The sequence below is a fragment of the Thermobia domestica genome, chromosome 3 (assembly GCF_964235325.1).
Source record: "Thermobia domestica chromosome 3, izTheDome1.hap1.1, whole genome shotgun sequence".
NCBI classification, from domain to species: Eukaryota; Metazoa; Arthropoda; class Insecta; order Zygentoma; family Lepismatidae; genus Thermobia; species Thermobia domestica.
The window spans coordinates 217,242,904-217,270,635 of NC_137456.1; the positions used below are offsets into that span (position 1 = coordinate 217,242,904).

The following is a 27,732-nucleotide window of genomic DNA, read 5'->3' on the forward strand; positions in this document are numbered from 1 at the left end:
GAAAGAAAGGAACAGGGCCAACTGGCCCTTGTATTCACTAAATCACATTCTTAACTCAAACTGTTTAGTTAATGCCCAAACTATTTATTGAAAAATATATAGGCCCCTTTCCTGAAGGGTAAAGAACCTTATGACAACTATACTTTCAACCCATCCCTGCTGGAAGCCGTACCCCCAAGTTGGGAGTAAACAGGAGCCCTCTTGAAACTTTACACGTGCATTATGATCACTATCCTAACTACAATGAAATTAAATACCGCAATGTTACTACTAGATAAGTACAAAAAAGAAATCACATTCACTACATACACGAACACAAACGGCAGCGGGGCAGGCCTTACATAACTCTAAAAGGAATGATTTTCAGGATAAAAATATTTTAAGGGAGAAACACTACTCTTCCGAAACTGTTTTTAGATCTTTAAGAACAACTAACAAACTGATGCACTTCACTTGGTAGAACCTGTCCACCACTAATTATATCTGCAAAACATGGCGTCACTGAATTACACTTCCTATTTCAGCTCTACAGTCCGGTTTTTTACTATGAAATTTAGTGAATTATGGCTCCGTGGCTTCCTGGATGATAGTTTTTCAACTATTACACTAGCTTTACCTTCTTAATGCAGCTTTTCTAGCTAATTTCTACTTTTTCCTGAGCTGGGAAAATCAGGGTCCGCTGTCTTCGGCAAAATTCTATGCAGGAGATGTAGTAATCGCGCTCTAACATCATAGCGTGGGTGAATCCTCCAATCAAAACAAAGCATTTTTGGCGGTGGGGCTTTGAAACGAATAAATTTTGGTAAAATCTGGATTGAACTAGATATCAGAAGGACATAGATATCTACAAGAGAGGTGAAGGGTGGTCCAGAAAATTCTGCCGAATTTTAGATTGGTTATTTATTCGACAATTTCCGTACAATGGTGGACCTATATTTCCAAATAGCACTGACACCGTAAGACTTGTAATCATCCATTCACACATCCATATACAAGACTTATAACTAATTTAAAATATAAATAAAGGTATCGATTCCCAAAACTATAATTCCTAATGAAGTTTTACAGTTTTTCCATGTTAATTTGAAATAGAATAACAAACAATATTACGAATTATATGAACAGCCAGAAATTTGTTGTTAACGTCAAGTACAGTCGGTGCAAAAAATTTCAGGCACCCTCCTATTAAAAACATCATCACATAAGACTGTAATGGTATATTACAAGTGTTTGTATAAAATAATTAAAATAATAAGAAAAAGATGTATCTTGCAAGTGCTCAGGGAAAGTAATCAAAACCACCACATGTAATGCGTACGTTATGCTCACTGTACGTGAGAGCATATATATGTGTGTGTGTAATTGACAAACGCAATTTCTTCGTAGATTCTATATAGTTCATAGATTCTATAGTTTGTTCATTTTGTATTTTACTGTCCTTAAAAGTGTAATTGAGAAAAGACGAAATATTACACCTATTGGGAAATATGTTTAGCTGCAGATGAAAGCAAATTTACATTCATTTTACTGCGTATAAAGATACATGTTTTAGTTGGCTAAATAAGATTTCTAGTTGTGTTTCTTACAATGTCATCTTCGTTTGTTTTTCTTTACAGGAACATAAGAGTGTGAATTTCTAACTTATACTGTCTACATCTTACTAAATTACAATAAGTTCATCTTAAAGAAATTAGCACATTTTCTGTATTAGTTGCACTTACTGGTTTCTAGATAAATCGAAATAATAGTCTTCCGTGTGTTAAATCTTCTATTGTTCTCACATGTAGATTTTACATAGTATTAATTTTAATTATTTTTACGTCCTTTAAAATTTTATAGCTATATGTTTAAACATTACCGCATTCTGAACACGGAACTTCCAGTGCGTTTCTTTCATCAACGCAGTTGTCATTTGAAATTTTCAAGTTTGCCTCCCGACCTTAATCAGGGGAGTTTCCTGGGGCTCACCATAACAGTCGATGTATCCTATGCTATTTGCCTACTATAATTTTTGGTCCATTGGTTTGTTTTCCACCGTGTTCTAACTACGGACCTTGCAAATGTAACTGAAACGGCCATTTTGGAAACATTTCCCCATATCGACACTTGTTTTCTATCAAAGTTGTTTCGTTTTCCAAGATTTATCGAACAAGGTATAACTCGACCCATGTTGTCATTTGGAATTTTGAAGTTAACTCCAGGAGCACTTTGATGAAGCACTTACTGGGGGCACTTTCTTTTCGCAGACTTTTATCAGCCCCTACGCTCTTCATTTTTAGTTATCACTTTGCTCCCCGATGCATCCGAACTGACGATCGTGGGTGTCAGATAACGGAATTCGTTGATGAGAGCAGAATGCTCGTTCTTAGTGACAGCAGTGTACACATGTTTTTCACTGGACTAGGTAGCTACTGTACAGTGATCTTTTTGACATGGAGATTACAATCCGATCTCTGTGTTAGTGATCACTAAAGTCTTCCTATTACAAAGTCTTATCTTACAAACTCAAAGCATGCTGATTGGACTCAGTGTGTTTCATCCTCTTGATGATTTCCGCGTTAGTGCTGCTGAATACCTATTTATTTGAGCAGACGTACCGACGTTGCCTATGATTCAATGCCAGAATGCGGAGGCGACGATCTACGACGGCGAGTTCCGTGGTGATCTGCGGATATCCATGAAGCCATCCCATCTCGTCGGCATGCTTTTGCCACTTTTAATTGGCATGCAACTGCTGAGAGTTAACAAGAATTTCTCATTTTTGGTGTGCCTGTTGAGTTTCTGAAAAAATCTCCGAAGCGTTTAGTTGGAAACGTGAACATCTATTTTCTGTTTTAATTCCCTCCATTCGCATCGCAAATGGTAAACTTAGATGCAGTTTCTGATAGTGGGACAGAGCTCAAAAAGATGAAGAAGACAAAATATATTCTTGAAATTTTATGTAGAGTTAAAGTGGAGCTGCTGGGAAGTAAGTTTTTCGAAACATGATGTGCACTTTTTTTTATAGGAGGGGGGATAAATTATTTTTAAAACTTGGTAACATCAGACATCACAAATGGAATAAGCATGCATGTAAGCAGCATCCATTTTCAACATTACTATACGAAGGGGGGAGGCTTAAGCCTTACCAGCCCCCCTAGATGTGCTACTGTATCGTATTGACCTGGTGATGAACATGAAAATAGTGTTTACACCATTTATCCTATTTCTTCATACATTTAGTATGTATGATCCTTTCTTCAAGTTCGCTATACATGAATATAGTGTATTAAAATCATTGGAGTTTCGTAAGTTCCTATTTTTTTATTCGTAAGTAATCTTGAATAACTTTTACTCTCTTTTCTTTCCTTTTTCGTGGTTCTATGACAATGAATTTTTAAAAAAGCTACGATATCAGAATATATGTAACCACTCGATATTAATTCTATGACCCAGGGCTCATAGCGAGTCACTTATTATAACTAAAAGTTACGTTTGTTTTAAAGTTACTAGCGTTTGTTTGGTCGCTAAAAGTTACTTTTTATCAAGTTTGTCTCTAGAAATTACTTTTCGGGGGATATTCATTTTTGGCATTGAAACTGGCCATGTGGAGTCATTTAACCTAGGAAGAACCACAGAAAAACAACTGTGAAACACACAAATCTAGCAAATAGACAATGCAACAATGCAAACCTTTCCAGAGAGAAACTTTTGATGTTAGATAGTGATGGACCAAATACCAATTAAATGATTCACATAATAATAAATGAGGACATGAAAGCATTTAGGAAAAGGGTTTTGCTTGATATAGGAACATGTAACATGCACAAAGTTTATAACGCGTTCCAAAAACGAATCCAAGAATTTGGAATTGAAATGAGTGATTTTGTCATCAATATGTACTATTGTTTCAAGGGTTGGTCATTACGATGGGAAGATTTGCCTAAACATAGATTTATCAAACGTGTGAGTTCCAGGTGGCCTACACTTGAAAAATCATGTGAGAGAGTTCTTTAATCCCTCAGTGCTCTGCAGTAGTATTTCCTCTAGTTTCTTCCTCTAAAGAAATCAAACCTCATGGCTACTGGAAAATACAAATCAGTTTCTAAAATTTTGAAAGACCCATCAGCAAAAGCGTAGTTAAATTCTGTCATTCAAGTGCAAAAGTTTTCAAGGATATCACAGAACTGCTTCAGAAGGAAGAGCCCTTGTACATGTTCTGTACTCTAAACTTCAAACTGTTACCAAGGTTTTGTTGTTGCGATTTGTGAAGAAAAAAGTTATTACATCTTTGACTGAATTGGATGAAAGTGCTGTAGGTGAGGAAAGTCTGTTACTTGTTGGAGTGAAATGGAGTGTGGAGAAGCGAGGAAGCAGCTGGAAGGAGAAGGATGTGCTTAGTTTCAAGAAAAATGTAGTCTCACTACGTGGCAGTATATAAACACAGTGAAAACCATCAAAATTTCCCTACAACTTAAATATTTGTCTTCAACTGGAAAATGTGAAGTCATTTGAGAGTCACGTATATTACAAATCTGGCAAAAGTTCTTTTCCTCAACATTCATTTGGATTTACTGAGTGATGAGGCAGTTACTTCAGCTTTTGAATTTCTCAAGAAGTCTTTGCAGTGGTCGAATAGATATTTACCAGTCATGTGGTACCAAGACAAAATTTGTAACAAACCAGTTGTACAAGAAACAAAATTATTACCGTTAATGGTAATCTAGATGCTATGTATTAATTACATTAATTTTGTATTGTTGGATATAATGAAAATATAGAAATTTGGCCTTACCCCATCCAGATCAAAATTGAAATATAAAACCGTGCAAAGTATGTAATTAATAATGAACCTCGAAACACAAGTAATCCAATTTATTTTTATTGGCTGACAAACTTAAGTAAAATAATTTTTAATCTTAACATGTTAAAACATTACGTGTTTCAGCTGTGATCCAGCTGGCCCTATTTTGGTTGAAAAAAAAAATGTAAAATTGAATTTATTCCCAAGTTTAAGATGAACAGACCAGACCATTATGAGCCCTGTATGATCTAGTTGTTCACGATTGAATGATGGATTAACATTAATACTAGTTTAGAATTCCCCTATTTCTAGACTATAAAACCGAGACACTTTACTAAAATTTACAGTATATTTATAATTCTGGACTTTCTTGCTGAAATATCAGAATTTATTAAATAATAGATCAACACTCACCAAATGAGTAACAGAAAGTGGATTATTTCTATCAGTTAAGTATTGATGATGATAATAGTGGCATTTTTTAAATATTGCACGAATAATATTAAGGTTTGGAGGAAAATCAGAATAATTCGAACAATTCCTGGCGAGACGATAAATCTGGGACAGTCCCGGCTGATCCGGTACGTCCGAGAGTCTTGTACTAGTTTCCCTTTCAGTAAATTTAACAGAATTAGGAAAACAATGTTCTGACAAGACCCTTTCCCAACCAGAAAGGAAGATATATCTGGAAAGTTTTACCTAACTGTTCCTGTTCGCAAAACTCAAATTTTCGCAATATTTGCTGAAAATACAGAATAACTATTAATTATTTAACTTCTTTATTATACATAGCATGTTTCAACAAATAACAGTAGCCTAATCGTATGCTCAAGTAGTATTCTAAAAGGGAAATTATGTCTTCAAACGTCAATATATAGCTTTATTTCATATATTTTTCTTTCTAATTGCCTTGTCTTATTCTCATACAATGGAACATGAGATTCAATTCGTTGTTTTAAGCTTTCACGATGAGAATTCAGCGTTTTTCTCTAAGGTTTCCAAGTTGTTTCTAATTCTCAAGCGACGATCGTTTCCATGGTCTTGTTGGTGTCAATATATGACCCTGAGAAGGATAGCAATAAATTCAGTGAAATTACCGTAAGTTGAAATTTAAAAATACACGATCTGCAGTCTAAAACGGGGTTTTAATTGTTTAAACTTTGAGAAGAAAAAAGTAAATGAAAAATACACTGTTTGTACTTGCAGGTCGAATACCTGGGATCGCAGGAAATATTCACACCTGAGCAAATTGCAGCTATGATGTTCACAAAATTGAAGGAAATTGCAGAGAATGCTTTGAACAAAGAAGTCAAAGGTTGCGTGATATCGGTTAGTATATAATTTTGGTTGATTCGTATGGTAGAGCTATAAAGTTGATATATATTATAATATAATATAATACAAGAAATCATAAGTGGTATTGAGCTGCTTTGAAAGTTTCTTTAGTGGCTTAATGGTTAGCAATCTGACAAGTAATTACGTTTGGGTGAATCGAGTTGCTGCCCGAGACATACGTGATAGAGTAGTACTAAGTATGCTGAATATGTCAGGGAAGTTTTAGGTTCAAAGCTCAAAGGGTTTAGGAGATACAGCCACTAGAAGGTTAAAACATAAGAGAGAAGTCTTATACCTAATATTTCATCTAAATTAGATTATGTTCGTGTTTCCAGCATATTTAAGTGATTATTCACAAGAGAAAGTTGTTTGTTTTGCAAATCTTAGGTGGTTTTGTTATTGCATAGAAAAGGTACCAATTACTAGAATCAGTATGCAGTTCAGAAAAGAGTGCATGCCTCGCACAAATACTCTGTTCATAGTGAGCACACTGACAGACGCATTCGAGTTGCACTTGAAACATATGTCGTTCATAATTTCGTTAAAGCAGTAATCGTAAGAAGTGATCCAACTTCCAGGCTCCTTATTCAAGTATCCAGCCTTATGGAAAACGAATCGAATCATGTTACGAAAACGAGGAGCATTGAAGTGGTAAATTGTGAACGACTGAAATTAATTTCCTTTTATTGCTGTATCAGTAATGAAACGAACAAAGGCTTTGTAGGACGGAAGAAATGAAGATCCAGAAGCTGAATCACGCCACTACATCCACCAAGTATCAGCCGCTTGATCAGTTCAAAGCCTTCTGGCACACACTGTGACGAAACACTATCATATTTGTTTGCAGATAACGAATCAAGAAACAGGAGGACTTTCTTCCTGTCACTTGGAATGCTTTTCCACAGGACTTCCGAATAGAAAGTCTTCCGATCCTGCTTGTTCATGTTCCCTATTTTACCAGGAAATAAGATTATATTAGCCGGATCTGCTGGCTTTACGCAGGGGAACCTACCGTTTGGTTCAGCCATTTAAACATGCATGGGAACAGAATTTCTTCTTCCATCCACACAGCCGGTAGTATCATGTAGGAATGAGATGTTGCACTCACAGATCCCACTGCTGTTCTGATGTTCACTGATCCTTACTCCTTCAATGTCCGGTACGAAAGCAATTCCCTCTCAAAGCGACTTTGATCTACATTGAAGACATTGGCAGCTGGAATGTCACCAGTGATCATAAGATCACATACTGATGTCACGAAGTCGTCACACCTTCTAGTGGTTGTATCTCCTAAACCTTTTTGAGCTTTGCACCTAAAACTTCCAAGACATATTGAACACACTTAGTGCTATTCTATCCCATGTGTCCCGAGCAGCAACTCGATTCATCCAAACATAAGGTTTACTTGTGAGCAATCTGGCTGTTGGTGCAGAAAACAAGCTTCCATTTCCACTAGTAATATGTGTGGTTCTCATTCCGCTTTTAAGCTATTTGTGACGTTTCAAGAGCTCTATTGTTGAAAAGGGATAATCAAATTATTGAACTGTTCCATGCAACTACATAAATTCTGTAACGTTGTTGTTTGCAAGATGTTTGTGAAATTGGAACATTAGCAGTTGCAGTCTAGCGAAGGGAAAGAGAGACGGTATATTTTAAAGTAGTCATTTTGTAAACTTATGCATGAAACTAGGAGTGATGGTCGTTAGTGAAGATTTTCGTATGGTCGTATTTGAAAAATTGCAATATGATAAACAAATTTTTTATTATTATTTTGCTTACGTTACGTGCTAATAATGTTTTGTTACTCACACATAACTAGGATGGATAGATAGATAAGGTATAAATTAAAAATAAACGTACTGCAAAAAATGAGTACTGATCGCTTATAATTGCGATTATAACAGTTTTGTTGAAAATTAAGTTGTTGAAAATAAATAAATGTTCCATAATTACTTTAGAAGGAATAAATAGTACAAATGAATAGATGTGTGTTTTTGCTGAAACAATAAAACATACGTTAAGTAAGCTCACACAAATAATTGTCATTGAACTTCTAAAAACACTCAATGTAAAATGTAGAAAATATGTGACTTAAATCAACTTTCAGAAAAGAAGAAAACTGAATCACTCGCGCCATCCCTACGATAGGCTATTTATTATGTATGCAATACATTGAAAAGAAGCTAACGAACTTAGAAAGTTTGTTTACTTCATAATCATATGTAAGTATATATTTTTGCTGTCTTTAGCATTGCTGATTTCTTGTCTTCTCTAAGCCATAAATTGTGTTCTGAAATTTCTTCTGAGAGTGGGCAGTGAAACAACTAAATAAGTATGAAGAAGTTGATATGAAATATGAATGTAGTCTACCCTCATGTTGGAAATTTACACGTAGAATCTCCTTTTCTTTGCGAAATTTCGTAATTTTAAACACGAATACAGTTGTAAGATTTTTAAAGGTCGAATTTTACTAAATATTTCTTTATTTTAAATCAATGCATAAATGTGAATAGTAATCCTTTTAAAACTGTGTAGCAAAGTTTTTCTGAACAAGGTATAAAATAAAATGTAGTTCCCCCCCCCATTGTTGTCAGCGTTGAATCAATTTGGTACCGTCTTATGAAAGAGTTGCTTATACATATTGGGAAATGAACAATGTTACGAAATGTATTTATTTCGTGGTATTTTGCAGGTGCCTTCATTCTACACAAATTTTCAGAGGCAGGCGATTCTTAATGCTGCACAGATTGCAGGACTTAATGTTTTGCGACTGCTAAATGAGACTACTGCAACAGCACTATCATATGGGATCTACAAGGAGAAGTTTCTTCCTCCACCTGGAAGCAAACCTAAAACTATAGTGTTTGTGGATTGGAGTCATTCTTCTTTGCAAGTTTTTGCTTGTCAATTCAATAAAGGGGATCTCAGGGTAAGAAAACATCAAAACATGTAAAATTATTAGATGTTTTGGTTTTACATCGTTCAACTATTTAAGAGAAACAAGGTATTCTTCGTCTTAAATTATTTGCAGAGAAAATAAAAATTGACCCACAGATTTGAATTCAGACTTTCGTGCAAGAGAAGGTATCAGTATTCTAGAAGTTGAACGAACAGAGGTAGTATGTGCACATTAAAACATAAAATAAACTAGAGCAAAAGATGTTGAATTTGTTATTTCGAAATGATTAGTGCCCATTCGTAACCAACTGACTAACGTGGTACATTCAATATGCATAGAACCGACTTCGAATCATGGTGGGAGTGTTTGTCACGAACGAAAAGCAAGTGATTTTAAGCAGTAGTTCCCATCTCTGTATTCTGTGTGCAGGAAAGGAACGCTAAACTCCAACCAAGAAATCAATAAATAAAGAATCGTCATTTTCAACAAGTAGTGACGAAGTTGTAACAGTGTGTCTACTGACCTGGAAAACTCGAAAAACCTGCAATGTACTTTCGTAGGCGGAAATCCTGGAAAAGTTTGGAATTTAACTAGAAACCTGGATTTTTTTTCCGGAGTTGTCATTTTATGTCACTGCTTTCGGTAATTTTTAAACAAATTACACGAAGAAAATTAATTTCAAGTCAATAAGAAAAATAGTAAATATTGTACTCTAAAGCTCCAATCTTAACACGTTATTTTATTTTAGGGAATTACAATTTTATTGTACAAGTGCAAAGTGCAAAAGTAACATGGGTAGCTAGGATTGCTTCTTTCAGTTCAAGAACTTCTTAGTATTACCTTTGAACCATGCCTAGCCGTGTTAGACTAAAAAGTTAATTGTAAATCGCGATTTTCATTCTGTAGTTAGTAACTTCTCTGTTTTTGTTTTGCTAGCCATATATATGTGCTTATGTTTTTTCTCTATTCTCCTTGAGACTATTATGAAATTACTAGTAAAAATTTTTGAATGATTTTTTGATGAAAACGTAAGCACAGCGTGTTTACACCATTTCTCCGGGACTAACTTGTTTGTTTTGGAAGCTAACGGGTTATATTATTCAGACATCAAAGGTAAAACTCGTAATAGTAGACATCAGATTTAAATGGTCTGTTTACTCACCTCGACGATAGGCTTGAATATTTTAATATCAAAAGAATTGTTCTAGACAGGTAAGATTATAATATTACATAAAAGACGCGAGAAAATTCGTGACAAAATATTGTTCGAAGTTTCGATTTATGCGAGCATGCCAAATTATACGTAGCTACCGAAAAGTGAAGGTTTTCATTATTTTGTTCAAAGTAATGTATCCCAAACTGTAACCATAAAATCCTGTCATAACTATAAAAATATTATAGAATCTATTCAGAATATTGCTGCAAATTTCTCGAAATTCTGAAATTATTGAATCTGATGCCATCACTATTATTGATGTCACGGAAAATTATGCATTACACCTTCCATTATATAAAAGCTATTGGCTACGTTAGTTTTAAAGATACATCAATGATACATATCTCATTGGAAAGCCCTTGAAGTAACCAATAATGATGGTTTCAGGTTGCTCTTTGGAATTCGTGGCGGTTACGAAAATATTTGAGCTTAAACATCAAAAATAGAACTAAGAACATAACATTTTTTCGCTTTATGGCGCCATATTTAAAAATGGCGGCAACAAATAAAAACGCTTTAGCCTAGAAGCCTATAAATAATTTCCAACCCAATGTGTTGTCTCATAAATCAGACAAGAACAAAGTTCTTACCTTAAAATGATTTGTAGTTACAATAGTTTGAAATTTGAGAGACGACTTCGGCTGGCAGCCATATTGATGACGTCATATCTTCGTTTTCTCAAATGGGATTCCTTGGGACTTTTAGTATGTACATATATAGATCTAGTAGAATAGATGCTGAAAATTTCAGCTTGTTATTCCAAATTCCCGCCATCAGATCTATTTTTACTGGGCTATTATATTAAAGCTCTGTATTTGATTTCAAGTTACGTATGACAAAATTAATACTGTAGTACGTAACATCTCGTAGTAGTAAGATGTTTCCAATCAGAAATTGGTTTTTCGTTTTCAAATATATTTTTAATTTTTCTTCCTATTTGCAGTATTAACAACTAACCGAAATACTCGTTCTTAGCACGGGATTTCGGCAGATATGTGAAAGGTTTATTTCAACCCTCTTTTCCACTTCCGTAGGATGGGTAGTAGAATCGAAATGAAAAGATAGAAATCTAGCTTGACCCAAATATTAATTTATCTTTAAAAAATTCTTTTGAACAGTCTATCGTTTGCGAAAGCTCAAACTTCCCCTCCCGTAGAATGCACATTTCAATCCAAGTGCAGAACTAACGACAAATACTACTTATTTAAAATAAGGATGTTATATTCGAAATTTCATTTTCTGAACATGAGGGGCTCATGAGATATTCTTTTCTTATATTTTGGAATACATTTTAACTTCTTGGATATGTGTTTTAATGAATATCAAAAAATTGACTTGATTTAAGTGCTATATTTAAAAATTAATTCAAACGGTACAGCCGTTTTCCCGTAATGATGGGACAAAGAACGTGGATTTTAAATTGAAAGAATTTTCTGCTCCCTGTATAGAAATAGAATTTTTGAAAACTGGAACAAGTATTCAGTTATTTTTAATTAGAGTTAATGTGCTAAGTTTTATTTTCCTAACTTGAGAGGCTCCTGAGACAGTCTATTTTGGCAAAAATATTGATCTCCCTTAGGATACACATTTTAATCAAAGTGATATGATAAAAACTGTTTGAGTAGGTACTATGTATGTTCAAAAAAATCATCTAAACAATTCAGCCTGTTATACATTTGTAACTTTCTAGTTGTGGTAAAATGCTGTAACACGTATTACCACCAATTTTGGAACTAGAAAGTGTGAGTATTTGATGTTATGTGGACTCAAGCTTTCTCGTCAATCCTCCTGTACAACATGGAATGATTAAATAAGTACATTGTCAAAATTCTTGGCACATGAATTTGTGATAAAAATTAAGAAGCAAATAAATAAGTAAAATCAAAAGAGTAAAAAGAAACTATATATTTTGTTTAGACTTACTGAGATCCTACCATCATACGGATTAAGATGTGAATTTCAGGCTTACATTCGATTAGTGTCCTAGAATGGTCAGAAATATCGCATTTTGTTTGTGTTTTAAGCAAAATAAATTTGACTTAAATCATCATGCTCCAAATCGATGGAAGTGAAATGGTCTATGTCTGTTTAGAAAGTATTTAGAATTCGTATCAGTGATTGAAACTGAGTTATTCAAGTGACCGTCCCAATTTCATATAAATATTCCCCAAAGGAATGGAGAAACAGCTCACAAAATATTAATTTTGAAGTTCATTTTTTATTTGATTTGATTTGATTTTGAGAATCGAACCTGGATCTCAAACACCTACTCAATTTGATATATATATATATATATATATATATATATATATATATATATATATATATATATATATAAATTGAATATGAGATTTCTCGAAAAGTTGATAAAGGTCACTTCTAGATCTAAAGAGGGAGGAAACTTTGTTGGTGTTCGTGATTCGTTTAATGTCCCGCGAAAAAAGTACAAATTTTGGATTTAAATTTGTAATTAAACAGGGTGTCTACGGGTCAAGAAGGTCAAGAAAGTCAAAGAAAAGTCAAGAAATCGAACACTAGGCCAAGAATGTCAAGAAAATGGCACGGTAGGTAAAAAAATTGTAATGGACGGTCCCAATGTGAACGTAAAATGTTTGCAAACTTACAAAAGTGAAGCAGATGATCCAGACCTGCCAGAAATTTTTGACATGGGAACATGTTCTTTGCATATTGTACATGGAGCCTACAAAATTGCCCATAACAAGATTGGGTGGTCACTTCAGGAATTCAAGATTCCTACTGGTCGTGGAAATCAGGGAAGTCAGAGAAAACGCAGGGAAAATGGTGCAGGTCAGGGAAACTCAGGGAAAAAGACTGGAAATCAGGGAAAGTCAGGGAAATTTTATAAAATATATTTTTTCTAACAGTAATTGTAAACTAATTTCAGCTTAGCTAACCATTAATGATCACAGTATAGAACGTTGCTCACATTTTTATGGGTGGTAAGTGGAATGTACGGATGAGCAATTGATTATTATGTGTCTCTATAGAATAAATGTTCTCATATATAAATATTCACCGTTATTTATTCCTTTTGTATATGTCTACGTCATCCGACACCTGTCATGAAAGTCAGGGAATTTCCTGCCAAAGGTCAGGGAGAAGTCAGGGAAATATATTTCTGGAGATCAGTAGGAACCCTGGAGTTTTATCGTCCTCTTTCTTATGATTATCCTTCCAGATGAGCAGATTACACACACTTTTCTGGTTTCTTAAGATTTCCTTTAGAGTTTTATTTATTTATCTAACGATCACCAGATACAGCTCAGAGGCCATTTTATACTGGATATCTAACAACAATGGAAAGAATTTGGGAAGGTATCGACCAGGGCCTGTTTTTAGTAGGTACCATCCTGGCATTGCCTGGTTGGACTGAGGGAAATCATGGAAAGCCCCACTGAGGATGGTCGGCAGTGGGAATCGAACCCACGACCTCCTGAATGCGAACTCACGACCACGACCTCTACCACACAGACAGGTGGCTAGAAAACTCGAAAATCATTAAAAGAGCCTTAGAAATGACCATGCCTCTTAGGAAGTATGTGAATGGTGTCCAAAAAACCCTCCTCTAACTAAGAATTCGAAATGGTATAAGAATTTGCGCGGGATCAGCTTCTAGTTGCAATGCTTGAGTGTCTTCAGTTAGTTGCACTTGAGTTGGAGCCTTTGCTTCAGTCTAATGATTCACTTCTGCCATTCATGTACAGGGAACCGTACAGCCTGCTGTACAGTATTACAACTAGAGCCATTCGCAAAACTGTCATGAATGGAATAAACAACGCCAGAAAGCTTACTACCATTGACTTGACAAATTCGTGCAATATCAAAATGGCTCAGGATCTAGATATTGGTTTTGGTGCCTCTGCTGCTTGCAAAGGTTTAAAAGATATGGAGATACTGTCATTTCGGAACGAGTGCAGAGAATTTTTGATGACTCTGTTCAAGAAACGGATTGAAAAGTATTGTTAATTGCAGAATTGTTAAAGATGCCTCTTACCTTTCATCAGATGTAATGACAAATAGCTCATTACGATTGTCGTAAGTGAAAGTGGTAATTACGACACAACAGAAGTAAAGCCATACCCCATCCAGGATGAAAGTTAGTGTATTCTAAGAGGAACACTGAGATTAGGTAAATTAGATGTGCAGTCTTTATTAACTCAAGTTGCTAAGAGAAAAGTGTAAAATACTTCACCTTTCATCTTAACCAGCCATTGGTAGAATATTTAATAATAATAATAATAATAATAATAAAAAGAAAATATTGTAGTACTTGGTCAAGAAAATTTGTAAAATCGTCAAGATATGTCAAGAAAAGGTCAAGAAATTTGGATTCTCAAAATTTGTAGACACCTTGTTAAAAAATTTTTACATTTTGAAATAGCAAAATCATCATGTCAAGTTTTATCGAGATCGGATTGAATGGTATTTTTCCCTGTTAAAAGGCCGCTTCCGAAATTTTACAGGACCGAATCGGAAGTTTCCCCATGGAATAAGTTAGGAGCGCACTTACTGGAGATTGAATATATTCTTGGGACACTTAATTGATCGCAGAAACACTCCGAAGAAAAGCTAAAAGAAACAGATAACGATATTCACACTTTATCACCCGGTGATGTTACCAGAGATAACCGATGAGATTGTCAACAGACACTACATTGCAGAGAAGGAAATAAAAATGGAAGGGAGAAAATCTCAAACTACCCTAAATACCAATTGAATCACATTTTGTACCTCTAACTACGAGAGGAAATTAGTAATAAAAACATCAAAAACCTTTGTCATTCTCGTTCCGAAGTGTCGGAGAGGGGTTATATATACCATGATTTCAAAATAACTTAACATCACAGTATTTACTTTGGGAAGAAGGTCTGTTGTATAAGGCAAATTAGTGATGTGAAACCTCTATAACATTTTTGAAATAAGTCGCAAAATAACTTAGAAAATATTCAATTCACATAGTTTTCGAGAAAAAGAAATGACGATTAATTTTTTAATTGTTAACAAATTTTAACGATGTATCAGTTAAAAATTAACTATCGGAAAATTTTACTATTCATTTTGTAACGAATGAAGCCTGCTACATGTGTATGTATAGGTGTGCGCGTGTGTGTAAAGTAAAAAAAAAAAAAAAAAAGTTCAAATGAATGATTTTTATAAAATTTATTGTGGAGGAGGAGATTAGGAAAATGAAAGTTGTGAAAATAAAGGCAACAATATACAATTTTTTCTCTCATGACAAGATAGCAGTTTCTAACGTTTCTTATAACAGTTTGAACCCGCTATTTGTCATTAAGTTTATACATACGTTATCCCTACGTAGAAACACAAGGAAAGGGATACAAATGTGAATGTGGTTCTCGGAAAAGTAGGCTCCTGTGGGACAAATCACTAATTGGTCTATTGCTTTTAACTTACTTAGTCACTTTAGAAAGAACACAGCATTAATTCATAACGGGTTCCTTGGCGGAACATAGGATTAATTAAAAGAATTAACATTATACATATTAAGACTTAGTTTTAAGATTTTGATTTATGTTATATGAGTTGATATTTTGTAGTGTAATTGTTGCGCCTTTGAATGTTCTACACATCAGTAGTATTTATAATAAATATACTTGCTGTAATTATTTTATATTACTTGCTACAATTACTTATAGGTACTGAACAGTATTTCTCACCCGTTTCTTGGTGGGCGTAATATTGATCGTATCTTGGCTGAACATTTCATGCACAAATTTCTTGAAAAGAATGGGCTGCACCAGGAAGTGGATCGCCGTCCTTATCAGAGACTGCTTGTAGAAGTAGAGAAGTTGAAAAAGCAAATGTCAGCAAATTCTAACAAAATCCTTTTCAATATTGAATGTTTTATGGGCGACTTCGACATTCATGGGGAAATGAGAAGGTAAGAAAATAACATTGTGTATGCATAAAACCACATTCATTTTAAAATGCAGAAAAATAAAATTAGTAATTGTGTTTACAGTAAAAGAGTATTGAAGAAAAATAAATTATTTTGATTTATTTTTTGAAAATAATAGATCAGCTTGACATGCCTTCCTTTCAGTAGAGACTATTAAATATATTTTTAAAATTTTTCTTTCATGATTCCTAGTTTAGGAAACCTGTATTGTTACTTACTTTTAATTGTTTTTTATTTCTCGCTCTAAAGATGACTACCACAGGATGTTAGAAATTGTGTGCATGTTCTGATGTTTAAAGCGTGTTTTGGTGTACTGTAATGTGACAAATTTGTCTTAAATTGTCGTCTTTTTAATGACTGAAATATTAGCTTGAATTTAGTTTCAAAAAATGGAAATTCGACTACTTTCCAACATGCATCTCAAAAGGAAAACAAGTATTAGGAATGAAATTTTAAATGGGAAAAGTGAATGTCGTTTCACAGTGTAAAACTACGTTAGGCGTCCAAACAATGCAAATTCAATACTGAAACCGGAAGCAGTAGATCTATAATTTCCGGTGGCAATAGAGTGACAAGGTCAGGAATAGAACCTATTCTTCTGACACTGACTCAATATCAAAAACAGTTTGTCGCCTTTTCTTACAGTTATTACTATATAGGAACCAATATTCAAACTGGAACTTACACTAAAACGTGAGACAAACTTGATTGCGTTTGAAGGTGGCGCTTCGAGCTTTCTTTAACTAATTGATCTATCTGCTTCCTGCACACCTGCTCGCGCTTTTAGGCGTCAGCTTAGCCACATTCATTTACTACATGGCAATGTCGCGTCACAGCATTTGTTTCATTCGCTTAGAGCACACGCCAAGTTTTTCCTCGCTTTAGTTTTTACTGCTTGCGGTTTCAGTAGAAGAATCAGAATGAAGAGAAAACATTCTTGGGACACTGAGTCGAATCCCACATACAAGGATAAATCAAAAAGTAAGGTGAAATTGCCTGTCAAATCCATAGTATTGTGTGTAGCTAATTAATTCTTTTCCATGTTACCGGTAATCTGGTAATAGAAGTATGACGGCTTGTACAACATTCTATTTCCACCCGTCTGGTGCTGAGAGCAACTCAAAGATGGCGCAACGACTGGAACATTACACCAAGGAGGAAGTGCGCGGTGTCATTCGTTTTTTCTGGGCCAAGGGAACAAAACCATGTGATATTCATCGAGAATTGGTGCAGGTCTACGGAGATAGTGTTATGTCGCTGAAACAAGTGTACGTGTGGTGTAACGCATTTGCAAGTGGTAGGAGTACTGTCACAAATAATGGCAGAAGTGGCAGACCATCAACGGGCCATCACCGACACGAATGTGGCTGTCGTCGATGCCATGATTCGTGAAGACAGAAGAGTGCGGTTGCAGGACATTGCCAATGAATTGAATATCTCTTATGGTTCCGTAAGCGGTATCGTCTATGACCAACTGGGCTTCACAAAAGTGTGTGCGCGCTGGGTACCAAGCTTCTGAGTAACGAACACAAAAACCAGCGAATGGGCATTTCCCTGAGCCACCTCACACGTTATGCCGACGAAGGAAATTCATTCCTTCATCGCATCATAACGGGCGATGAAACTCCGATACCTCTATGGACACCTGAATCCAAACGTCAGAGCATGACATGGAAACATCCATCGTCACCACAGGCCAAGAAATGCAAGACAATAGCATCTGCCCAGAAAACAATGGCTACTGTCTTTTGGGACCGTCTCGGTGTTATTCATTTTGAATTTCTGGAAAAGGGTACGACCATTAATGCAGACACCTACTGCCAAACCCAGGACAGGCTGAAAGCAGTCATACGGCAGAAACTGCGGGGGGGGGGGGGGCACTCCGAGAGGGCGTGTTGTTACTGCATGATAACGCACGTCCACATACAGCCGAACGGACCCGTACACACCTCCGCGGGTTCAAGTGGGAAATTCTCGATCACCCTCCGTATAGCCCTGATTTAGCCCCGTCGGATTACCATGCCCCCTGAAGCATCTCCGTGGGCAGCGTTTCCAGACACCGACAGAGGCACAACAGGCTACACGTATCTGGTTAGGAAATCTGGAACCATATTTCTTTGAACAGGGCATGGATGATTTGGTGCCACGTTGGAATAAATGTTTAGACAACTACGGTTCCTTCTTCGAATAATAGTGTGATACCGTACTTCAAAATAGTAAAGCTTCATCGACGTATCTCTGTACGCTTTTCTGTAAATCAACAATTCACCTTACTTTTTGATTCACCCTTGTATATTGCTATGTCTTACCGTTTTTTGGTTTATGGAAATTAAAATTTAAGTGCAAGTAGTAGTAAATTTTACAACTGAGAATTGCAGTAAAGAATAAAATCAGAAATTGAACCTATCCATATGGTACAGAACTCATAAAAAAAACTACTTTTCGCTATTCAATACAATTTTATCGCTATAGAAATCTGTGTTGAAACCTGAAATCGTTAATTTTTCTGGTTAGGATCGAGGGATAAAAGTCGAGATGAAACTTATCCTTTGGATGTTGAATCCATGTCGAAAAGCCATTTCTTTCTTTTTTCTTTTTTTTTTTTTCCGTTTATGCTGTATGGAGATCATTATTGAAACTGAAATTGGGCATTTTCAGTTTCAATTGAGATGAAACCTACCTATTTCATACTGAATCCATGTCAAGAAACAGCTTTTCGGTTCTTTTACCGTCTTCTTCACTATAGCGATTGGTGTTGTAACAAGTTTACAAAACTTATAGTTGCGCTACTCAGACATAAGAAGACTCAGAATTCCCCCTTCCCAGTAATTTAGGAATAACATGAATAATTTCAGGTAATATCCAGGATAATTTTGAATACATTTTAATTTTCTATTTATTTTTCTTATGAGTTTGAAGATTGAGATAACCTTGGTGTTTTCCGTGGTTCGCTTCATGAAATTTCTTCCCCTCTTCGCTGATGTAGTGGCTAGGTGCACGAGGTTCCGGGTTCGATTCCCAGTGGGAGAACATCGGACACACTACAATATTTTAAATCCCACTTTTGAACGACAGGTTTCATCATATGCAAGCTGTGTGCTGGTACAAAGCAAAGAACCATGAAGTGTCGGGACACAGCTAAGCAAGAACATATGGATAAAGTGTACATAATTGAAGGATTCAGGTCTTCAACTCACGTAAAATTTACTGCATTAAATGTTGGATGTATACTAGGTTGTTTGCCAAGCTCATTCCCACAGTGAGTAACTTAGAGGAAATTAAGAATATCAAAAATGTAAAAAGTAAGCCAGATAGAATCTGCAATACGCTATTATATGAACTAATAATTGTTTGTAAGAGTTTTTGTATGAAGTATAAATTTTGGTGCCCAACAATTGGGTCGTAAACTGCTGGTGTACGAGAAAAGGTTTAGAAACTGTTATTATTTTATTTAATAGCATTTTCCAGATGCTACTGGCTCACTTTCTACATTTTTAACATTTTTCGTTGTCCTAAATTATACAATAAATTTTAAAAGATGTGGATGGGGGAGGAGAGGAAAATTACCTTAGCGGAAAGCCTTAACACGTCGCACAGAAAATTTAAAAGGCAGCATATTCAAATATACGAGACAACACATGTTTCTAGTCTTGCAGATGTGAATCTTAAATATGGAGAGGCTAAGATTCTTTTCTCTCCAAATCGGAAAATGTAGTTCATGCAACGACACAGATAAAGAATTTTTGTTCGTGTGCAACGATATAGGACGTGCATGAAATAACAACAGTACAGAAGAAATACAAATGTTACCTGGATACTGAATATTTATTGTGTATATATCCGGAACATTATATGTGAAAACATAATACGAACCCTTGTACGCAACGAATGCGATATTAAAATTAATGGATGATTATAAAATACTTAATATTTTATCACTATTAATATGCCCTTTCGCGGTTATTCTCACATTTTGAATCACTTCACAAGGAGAGTATAATTAGGGGGGTCGCTGGCGTAGGGGGATTAGTGACTATCCAAAAATTCCATTCCTCACGGCTGCTTGTTCTTCTTATCCTCCAGGCGGCTTAGAATTGAGTCGGTGATAGCGATTTCATTTCATGCAGATGTAGCTGGCGAACAATGTAATGAACGATTTAACTTCTCGCTCATCGCAAAATATTAATCGCCGTTTCAGCGCATATTACTATAGAACCAATACAAAATAACAAACGCTAAACCTTATTAAGCTATTTTCAAATAAAGAACGGCCTAACCAAGCTTCTGAGTCGATGAAGACACGAACACACACTGTTGTTCCTTGAGAAATACGAACTTCTCATCGTTGGTATTTGGGCGTTATCGTTAAACTGGAAAATCCCGGTGTTGATAGTAGCCTTCTTGAGAAAAATTCTAACAATCATTTCTCACGATTCATAGTCTCCATATTTCCAACTAACTTCGATGGAAAATGTACTGAGTTGCAGAGGCGGTTCGTGGCTAAATAAATAGGTGAGGCACAGAAAACCGGGTCATAGTGTTCAGTGGCAGTGAAACTGGCTCTTCCTCTCCTTGCAGAATTTTGCCCCGACTTTCGGGCTCCTAGTAATTTACGAAACCAATCACTTGGGAGGGGCATGAAGGTCGAGGTTTGCCGCATTGTACAGGTGTTATTGACGTCATTAATAATGTTATATCTGTAGAAGACAAAGTGATTCATTAATCTATATTTTGTTACAAAAATAACATTACTTTTGATATAACGACAATCGGGTTATTTGTTTCTTTCTTCAATGTTGAATCACTCTGGCTCCCTCCCTTACCCCCTCCAAAAAGCTACATTCTATACGGAAAATAGATAAAACATGTATAGCAACATGTATACGCCAGTGTTTGTTTCAGAAAAAATGTTCCGGGGAAGCATACTTAGTGTTCGGAAGGGCACTTCTGGTACTATTTATTATTATATTACAAACGTATTATTCTGGTCTCCTACGGAGAGACACTCTCAGAGCTACGGAGAGCAGTGTCTTTCCCAAAAACATGTCTGGAAGAAACACTGTGTATACCAACTGCAATACTACCGCATAGTACCAAGATTTCTTAAAAGCTCTAACCTTCTTAGCATCCACCTGAATCAATGATAAATCAATGGTAAGGGGTCTATTGTTAAGAATAGCCCGTTGAGCCACTTCACTTCGCCTAGAAAATTGTTTAACAACGAAAGGATGACATCAAACGAATCAATGTCCTATGTATACATTAATTCACCACAAGACCAACGTTCTAACACACTGTCACAAACTCACAAAAAATATCCCACGCATAAATATTCTACAAACGCATAATATCGCTCGAAAACAACTCTCAAAAAGTACCACACACACAAATATCTTACAACGCGCACTATCGCTTGAAAACAAGATAAAACATGCAGAAAATCACGATTTACACCCGCTATCACTCGATTTTTGCGCTCTTATTAGAGATGCGTTTCACAGTATTGTCATAACTGTTATAGGTATTGTTATTATTATTATTATTATTATTATTATTATTATTATTATTATTATTATTATTATTATTATTATTATTATTATTATTATTACCGTCAACGTTTTTAGCATGTTTACTAGAAATTAAGTATAGACTTCTGTATATTTTGAAACAAGATATTAAGAATTCCCTTCAAAGGAAGTATTATACTTCCTCAGTAAAATGCTCTAAAAGTTTATTAATAGGAAGGAAATAGCATATAATCAACGCTTACGTTTAAATTTATTCAATTTGCTACATTGCATGCCCTTATCTGGGGAACAGCGAAGAGATGACAAGTGTCACTCTCTGGTTCAAGCATGCGCAGTGCGTGTGGGCAGGAACATTTTCAACTTGCCTCCCTTTCAGACACAGAACATTGGAGTAATTCTAAACACAAGACTATTGCTCTTGGGTTACCCCCCTTTCCCCTTTCAGACTGCAAGAGGAATGTTATGGTTGTCAACAGTGCTTCGCTGCTGAAGAGGCCAAATCTGTTACAGGCCTCAATACAGCATCGGAATTTTTACAATTGAAATATGAAACGTTTGCTTTTGCCTTTAATTTCTATTAAATTCTGTAATATTTTACAAACATTTTCTATAATTGAGTAAATGAATTTTAAGAAGTCTGTTCAGTGTTATACATTAAATAATTTGAAATAAGTTTCATTTCAAAAATTACACAGAAATGCTGACTTAATTTGAAATTTACTGCAAAAAGTCTATGTACTTTTACTCAAAAGTATAGGTGAGGCGAGGCCTCACCTGACGAACCTGACGAACCGCTAATGCTGAGTTGATAAATGTCTTAGGTTAACGATACAACAAAAGGACAGTTCGAAAAATAATACAAATTGGCAATCTTGAATATGTTATCATTAGTTTTGGCGATTTACCCGTTTACGCTTTGGAAATCACAGAACATTTGTGTTTCCACCCATCTTTATCAAGTTCGCTGGAGACGAAATGGCTGGAGAAATACCTGGCTAGCTGTTGTATAGAAAGCACATTATTTGTTGCGAAAAAGAAAAAAAGGAAATTAATGATTTCATGTTTTAGTTTCTGCGTTTCTTACAGAAATGTTACGAACAAATAAGTACTGGTTAAAATGTTGTACACTCGGGTAAAAATTCATGTAACTGTGGATCGGTTACAATGCCAGCACTGGTCCACCAACCACACAGCAAAACCTTTCTTTGTTGAATTCCTGATTTAGTGGCCAATGAGATCGAACCAAAGTCGATCAGTGATTTCTTCTTCCGGTTATCATACATGATCCATTTTTCGTCACATGCCAAGATAGTCCAGGAAAGAGGCTTTATTATGACGCGACAGCAACAACAATTAGATGTTCAACCGTTGGAACTTGCTTGTCGTGAACAGGACATGAGGAACCTACTTGCTTAGCTTCCATGTCATCCCAAGGTTATAAAGATGTGATGAATGGTTTCGTCAGATACTCTAAACCTGTATGCAAGCTCCTGATAGGTTTGATGAGGATTGCTCACATTTGTTCTGGCTGGACTTTGTCGAGGCGGACCAATACGTAGCTTGTCTTCAAGGCTCTCGTCTCCGGAAGAAAAGCGGCTGAACCACTTTTTAGCAGTCCGTTCACTCATTGACGTCTCTCCAAACCTGGAGCATATTCTTCTAGAGGCTTCTGCAGTTTTGTTTCCTAATGTGTCGTAAAGCAAAATAAGCCTCAAAATCTTCCTTTCCAACGACATGTTCTTTCGAAGATTGCGCTTCCTACAAAACTGGTAGCGAAACGTGCGATGCACTGAACAAGTCTCTACTGAATAAGGTTTGAATGGAATGTAAACATATGACGTCATCAGAATAAATTTGATCACACTAACGCGACAAAAGTAACTCCTCTCAAAAACAGCACGAACTTTTTTGGTTACCTGATGTGATGTATGAATCGAGAGCTGCAATGTCTAGAAGTTTCATGAAAAGAAGAAAGGGATAGCTTCGTGTTGATCGTGAACATTTCTACTTGGGTGTTGTTTTGTCTGCAACATCAACGCCACCTTTTGTGGAATTGCAGTGTAACACTATATTTGAGGGAAGAATCTGTATGCTGCCAATCTTTCAACAGTAACGTATTCGCTCGGACTGTAAGCCTTAACACATGCATCTTGAAACAAGTCAAACATTTTTCTTATGACCTGCGCTTTGTCACCTGTTTTCTCTATTCTTTAAGCGCAAAATGCTTTTTCATCAAAACGACTTAATCTTGCTATTTTTTTAAATTGGTATTTGGGCATAACTACAGGAAAGAACGGAATTCTGAATTCTGCTTGAAGACTACAAATCATTTACGGATGTTTTGTGACTGCATATCCAATTGCTTAAAGCAAAGGGATCTTAAGCTCTAATTTCGACTGGATTTGCAGGATTCCATTCTTTAGTTTTATATTATATTTTTGTTGTACCTGTTATACACCAACGACGCCTCTTTGTTCGATTCTTTGAAAATTATATCAACAATGCTGCCAGAAATGAATAAATGGAAACAAATGGCCTTTGTATCAATATTTTTATTGTATACAGTCAAACCTGAAATTTGTTGTACTGTATTGTGAAGACGTCGTTTTTATGTCTTTGAGGATCCTTATTCCATTTATTACCCGACGGTACAACAAAATGATCATTTGATAATTCTAATTCTAGTTCAAAATAGTCAGAATCATTTCCAAAAATTGTATCACTTTCTTCAGAAATTGACTCTTCAACACTGTTCATTATCACACTCACTAGGGACAAAATTAGAATCATCAGTATCATAGCCTAAAAGGTCAAGATCTTTATCGTGATAAGGTAGCGCTTAGTTGCCCCGGTATCCATTTTTATGCATAACATAGTGCAATCTCCATCTTATCTTGAAAGAATGAGATACCACCAAGCACCTCATTACATGCTACAACTATCTATCTATTAAAATGCTACAATAGCAATTAAGAGCGCCTGAGCTCCAACCTATAACTTTAGCTTTTAAGTTTTTAATTTACGTTTATGTGTGATTTCACGTTTAACAGAGACAAACATTTTAAGTATTTGTACTTTAAGTAGTCTAAATTAGTTAACTAGATCTTTTTCATAAAGTTTATGATATAAAATTATTGTTCAAAGCCTTTGTGTGTTAAGAAGCCTTCTCTAAAATCAATGCATGTGAATTGTGCTTCCATCTTCCGAGTTCTTTTAAACTATATATGTTGTGGACGTTTATATGTTTGTGGTCAATCCCTTCGACAATGAGATCTCGGAAACTATAGACTCTAGAAAGATGACGTTTTCACTGATCGATTGGAAATTTTGCATAGATTGTCCAGTTCTAATTGAATATTTAAGAAAAACATGGCCATTATTTCTTTATTACATTTTTTTAGGGTACACTGGAAGCGTTGAAATTAAAAAAAAAGCATCATACCCTATGCGTTATACATTCCAACACCACATTGCTGTATAGTGGGGTTGTATATGTCTCAGGCGTTTGTTTCATGACCAAATAATAATGAAAAAGGAAGGAAACCATTTCTCGAGTCTAAGATAAATCTTTATTTTTTGAGTGTTTTGGCCAGTGAACACCATATATAACTGACATTATAATTAATTGTATATGTAATGTATTTGCTTATTACATACTGTATGCAAGAAGAAAGAAAACACTGGTCATACATGAATTAGAAACTCCAACCGGAAGTAGGCTCAAATCTTGCAAATGGTGCGAGATATTGAGAAAAAATAATCGAATAAATCTCCCCTTTATGATACCCCTTGCCGATTTTTTTAAAAAAATAAATCAAGACGTCTTTCATTTGTGTCTGTAAAGGGACATGTACATATGTCGTGAGGAATGAGAAGGAGATTTATGCTCATATACGAATGATGCGCTGTGTAGAGAGCGCAAGTTCAGCTAGTACTTACACAAATATGAAACATTACGGGTCCAAGGTTTCAACTCTAAAAGAAGCAGAACAATATTTGCTTCAGCACAAATTTAAGAACATCTTACATTATTATTCTATAAAAATAAATTGTAACATTTGAAAGCAAATAATTTTTACTAGAAGTTTAAAAATTAAGTTGAAATATTTGAGAGACTTTGGATCCCCCGCTTTCATATTACGAATGAAAGATTTTGTAGCATATGCGGCGGATGGAAGGTTCTCCACTAATATAAGATATTATTTCGTTATTAAATGGCGCAGCCAAAACTAACCTTAAAGCCTGTAAATACCAGTTGTCTAGAAAGCGACACATACGTAGATCAATATTTTTCTACTCCTAGATTAGAATGAAGGATGGGAAATCAGCCGGTGGGGGACTTAAGGTACCCCGCTTGGCCTTTTGAAAGGTTAATAGAAAGGACATAAAATCCAATTCAAGGTATGATACAGCAGACATCTTTTTTATTTTTATAAATATATAAGCACTGAAATGAATACTTCCCATTCTAGCTTTTGAGCTACGTATAATGTATTGTAAAATCTGACCAAAGCAAACACATTACACAACATCGGTTATTAATGTAAGTGATTTGTCAGATTTTATGTTTATTTAACTTTAAAAGAACTGTAGTGATTTGCTCTTCTTCAAATGCTTTCACATGTGATCACTAGGAAAGGATTGAAATACTTTATGCAGAATCACCTTTTCAGAATAACTCGAAAGCCTTCTTTCATGTTCACACATGTGCGAATTTGTAATGGGGCTAGAAAGGAACTCCAAATACTTGATTTTCTGTATAGGAATATCCATGAAGGGAGAAATACATTCATTTGGCATGCATATAACTATATTAAGCGTTTGATTTGGACTTAAAGGTACTGCCATTCCTGAAATTCAGATTTTTATTTCCAAATTTGGAAAACAATATTCTTAATAATAATAATAATAATAATAATAATAATAATAATAATAATAATAATAATAATATAGAATTCTGATCATTCTGATTAGCTAAATTTTTTTGACTGTTGTATATTTAAATAACAGAGATTGTTCTGAATAATTTTGAATGTTCAAAATTATTATTACGTTAAACTTAACAGAGATGTGTATACGTATACAAATTTACACTAATATGTAAATCTAAAAAGGAATGTATCTGTAACAACCGTAGTTTTTTTCTTTGTTCAGAACTAGTGAACGTCACGATAACCAGTATTTATAGAATTACGTTTTCCTTACATTGTATCTTTATTTATTGGCAGTTTAAAGGGTGTCAAGAGAATGTAATTAAGAGTAATATTTAAAAAGTTCACTTTTGCTAGTACTTGCGATCAAGGATCTCATGAAGAACAGGAGTAGTGTCACATTCGGTGCGCATGTTTGCTAGACTCAAAGTTTCTCACAAGTAAAGGTTCTCTCCCAAGAATCGGGAATCCGGAAACTTCGCATATATTTAGATAGAAGAGGGCCACGAAGGAATACTGGTGAAATATGCCGGGCCAACAGCAAAGGATAAATCCAATATGGCCGCCCGAAGGTCATGCAAATCGACTTTTGCAAGCAACCTCTTATCCACTTTCCATGAGCAGATTGACTTAATGTTTTGCAGATTGATATATGTATGAACACTACACATCTATTGGTTTGAAATTTCGCGGACGTTGACGTATTGAACCAAATACGGCCGATCAAATTGTCAATGTGTCAACGACTCGTGTCTGGAAAACGAATTGTACGATGGAAGTACAGTATCACTAGACGTGTACGAAAAGCATTAAACGGTTCAAAATAACGCCATCTGAAAACCAATATGGCCGAACAAAATCCTGAACCAAACAGCTCATACTACAAAAACGAAATTTGATGTAAAGGTCCATTATCATTAGTAGGCGAGGAAAATAATACAAATGGATCACAATTTCGCATGAAAATCACCTACAATTCACTGGAACAGGTTTTGCAGGTGAAGTGCCAGTAACTTAAAAATGCTGCCAGTGCCTGTGTTATGTTTGAAGTGTTACACGCAAACATATACTGTTTATTTGGGAAGGTCTAGAAAGCACT

General features: G+C 35.3%; 1 protein-coding gene across 1 annotated transcript in view; it reads left to right on the forward strand.

Moving 5' to 3' along the window:
• Positions 1 to 27,732, forward strand: part of LOC145680966 (heat shock 70 kDa protein 4L-like) — a 284,315-nt gene that overhangs the window by 107,202 nt on the left and 149,381 nt on the right. Inside the window, exons 3-5 of the mRNA XM_081752181.1 lie at positions 5,990 to 6,112; positions 8,811 to 9,047; positions 15,912 to 16,156. Coding sequence (XP_081608307.1) covers positions 5,990 to 6,112; positions 8,811 to 9,047; positions 15,912 to 16,156 — 605 coding nt within the window. The remainder of the gene's footprint in view (positions 1 to 5,989; positions 6,113 to 8,810; positions 9,048 to 15,911; positions 16,157 to 27,732) is intronic.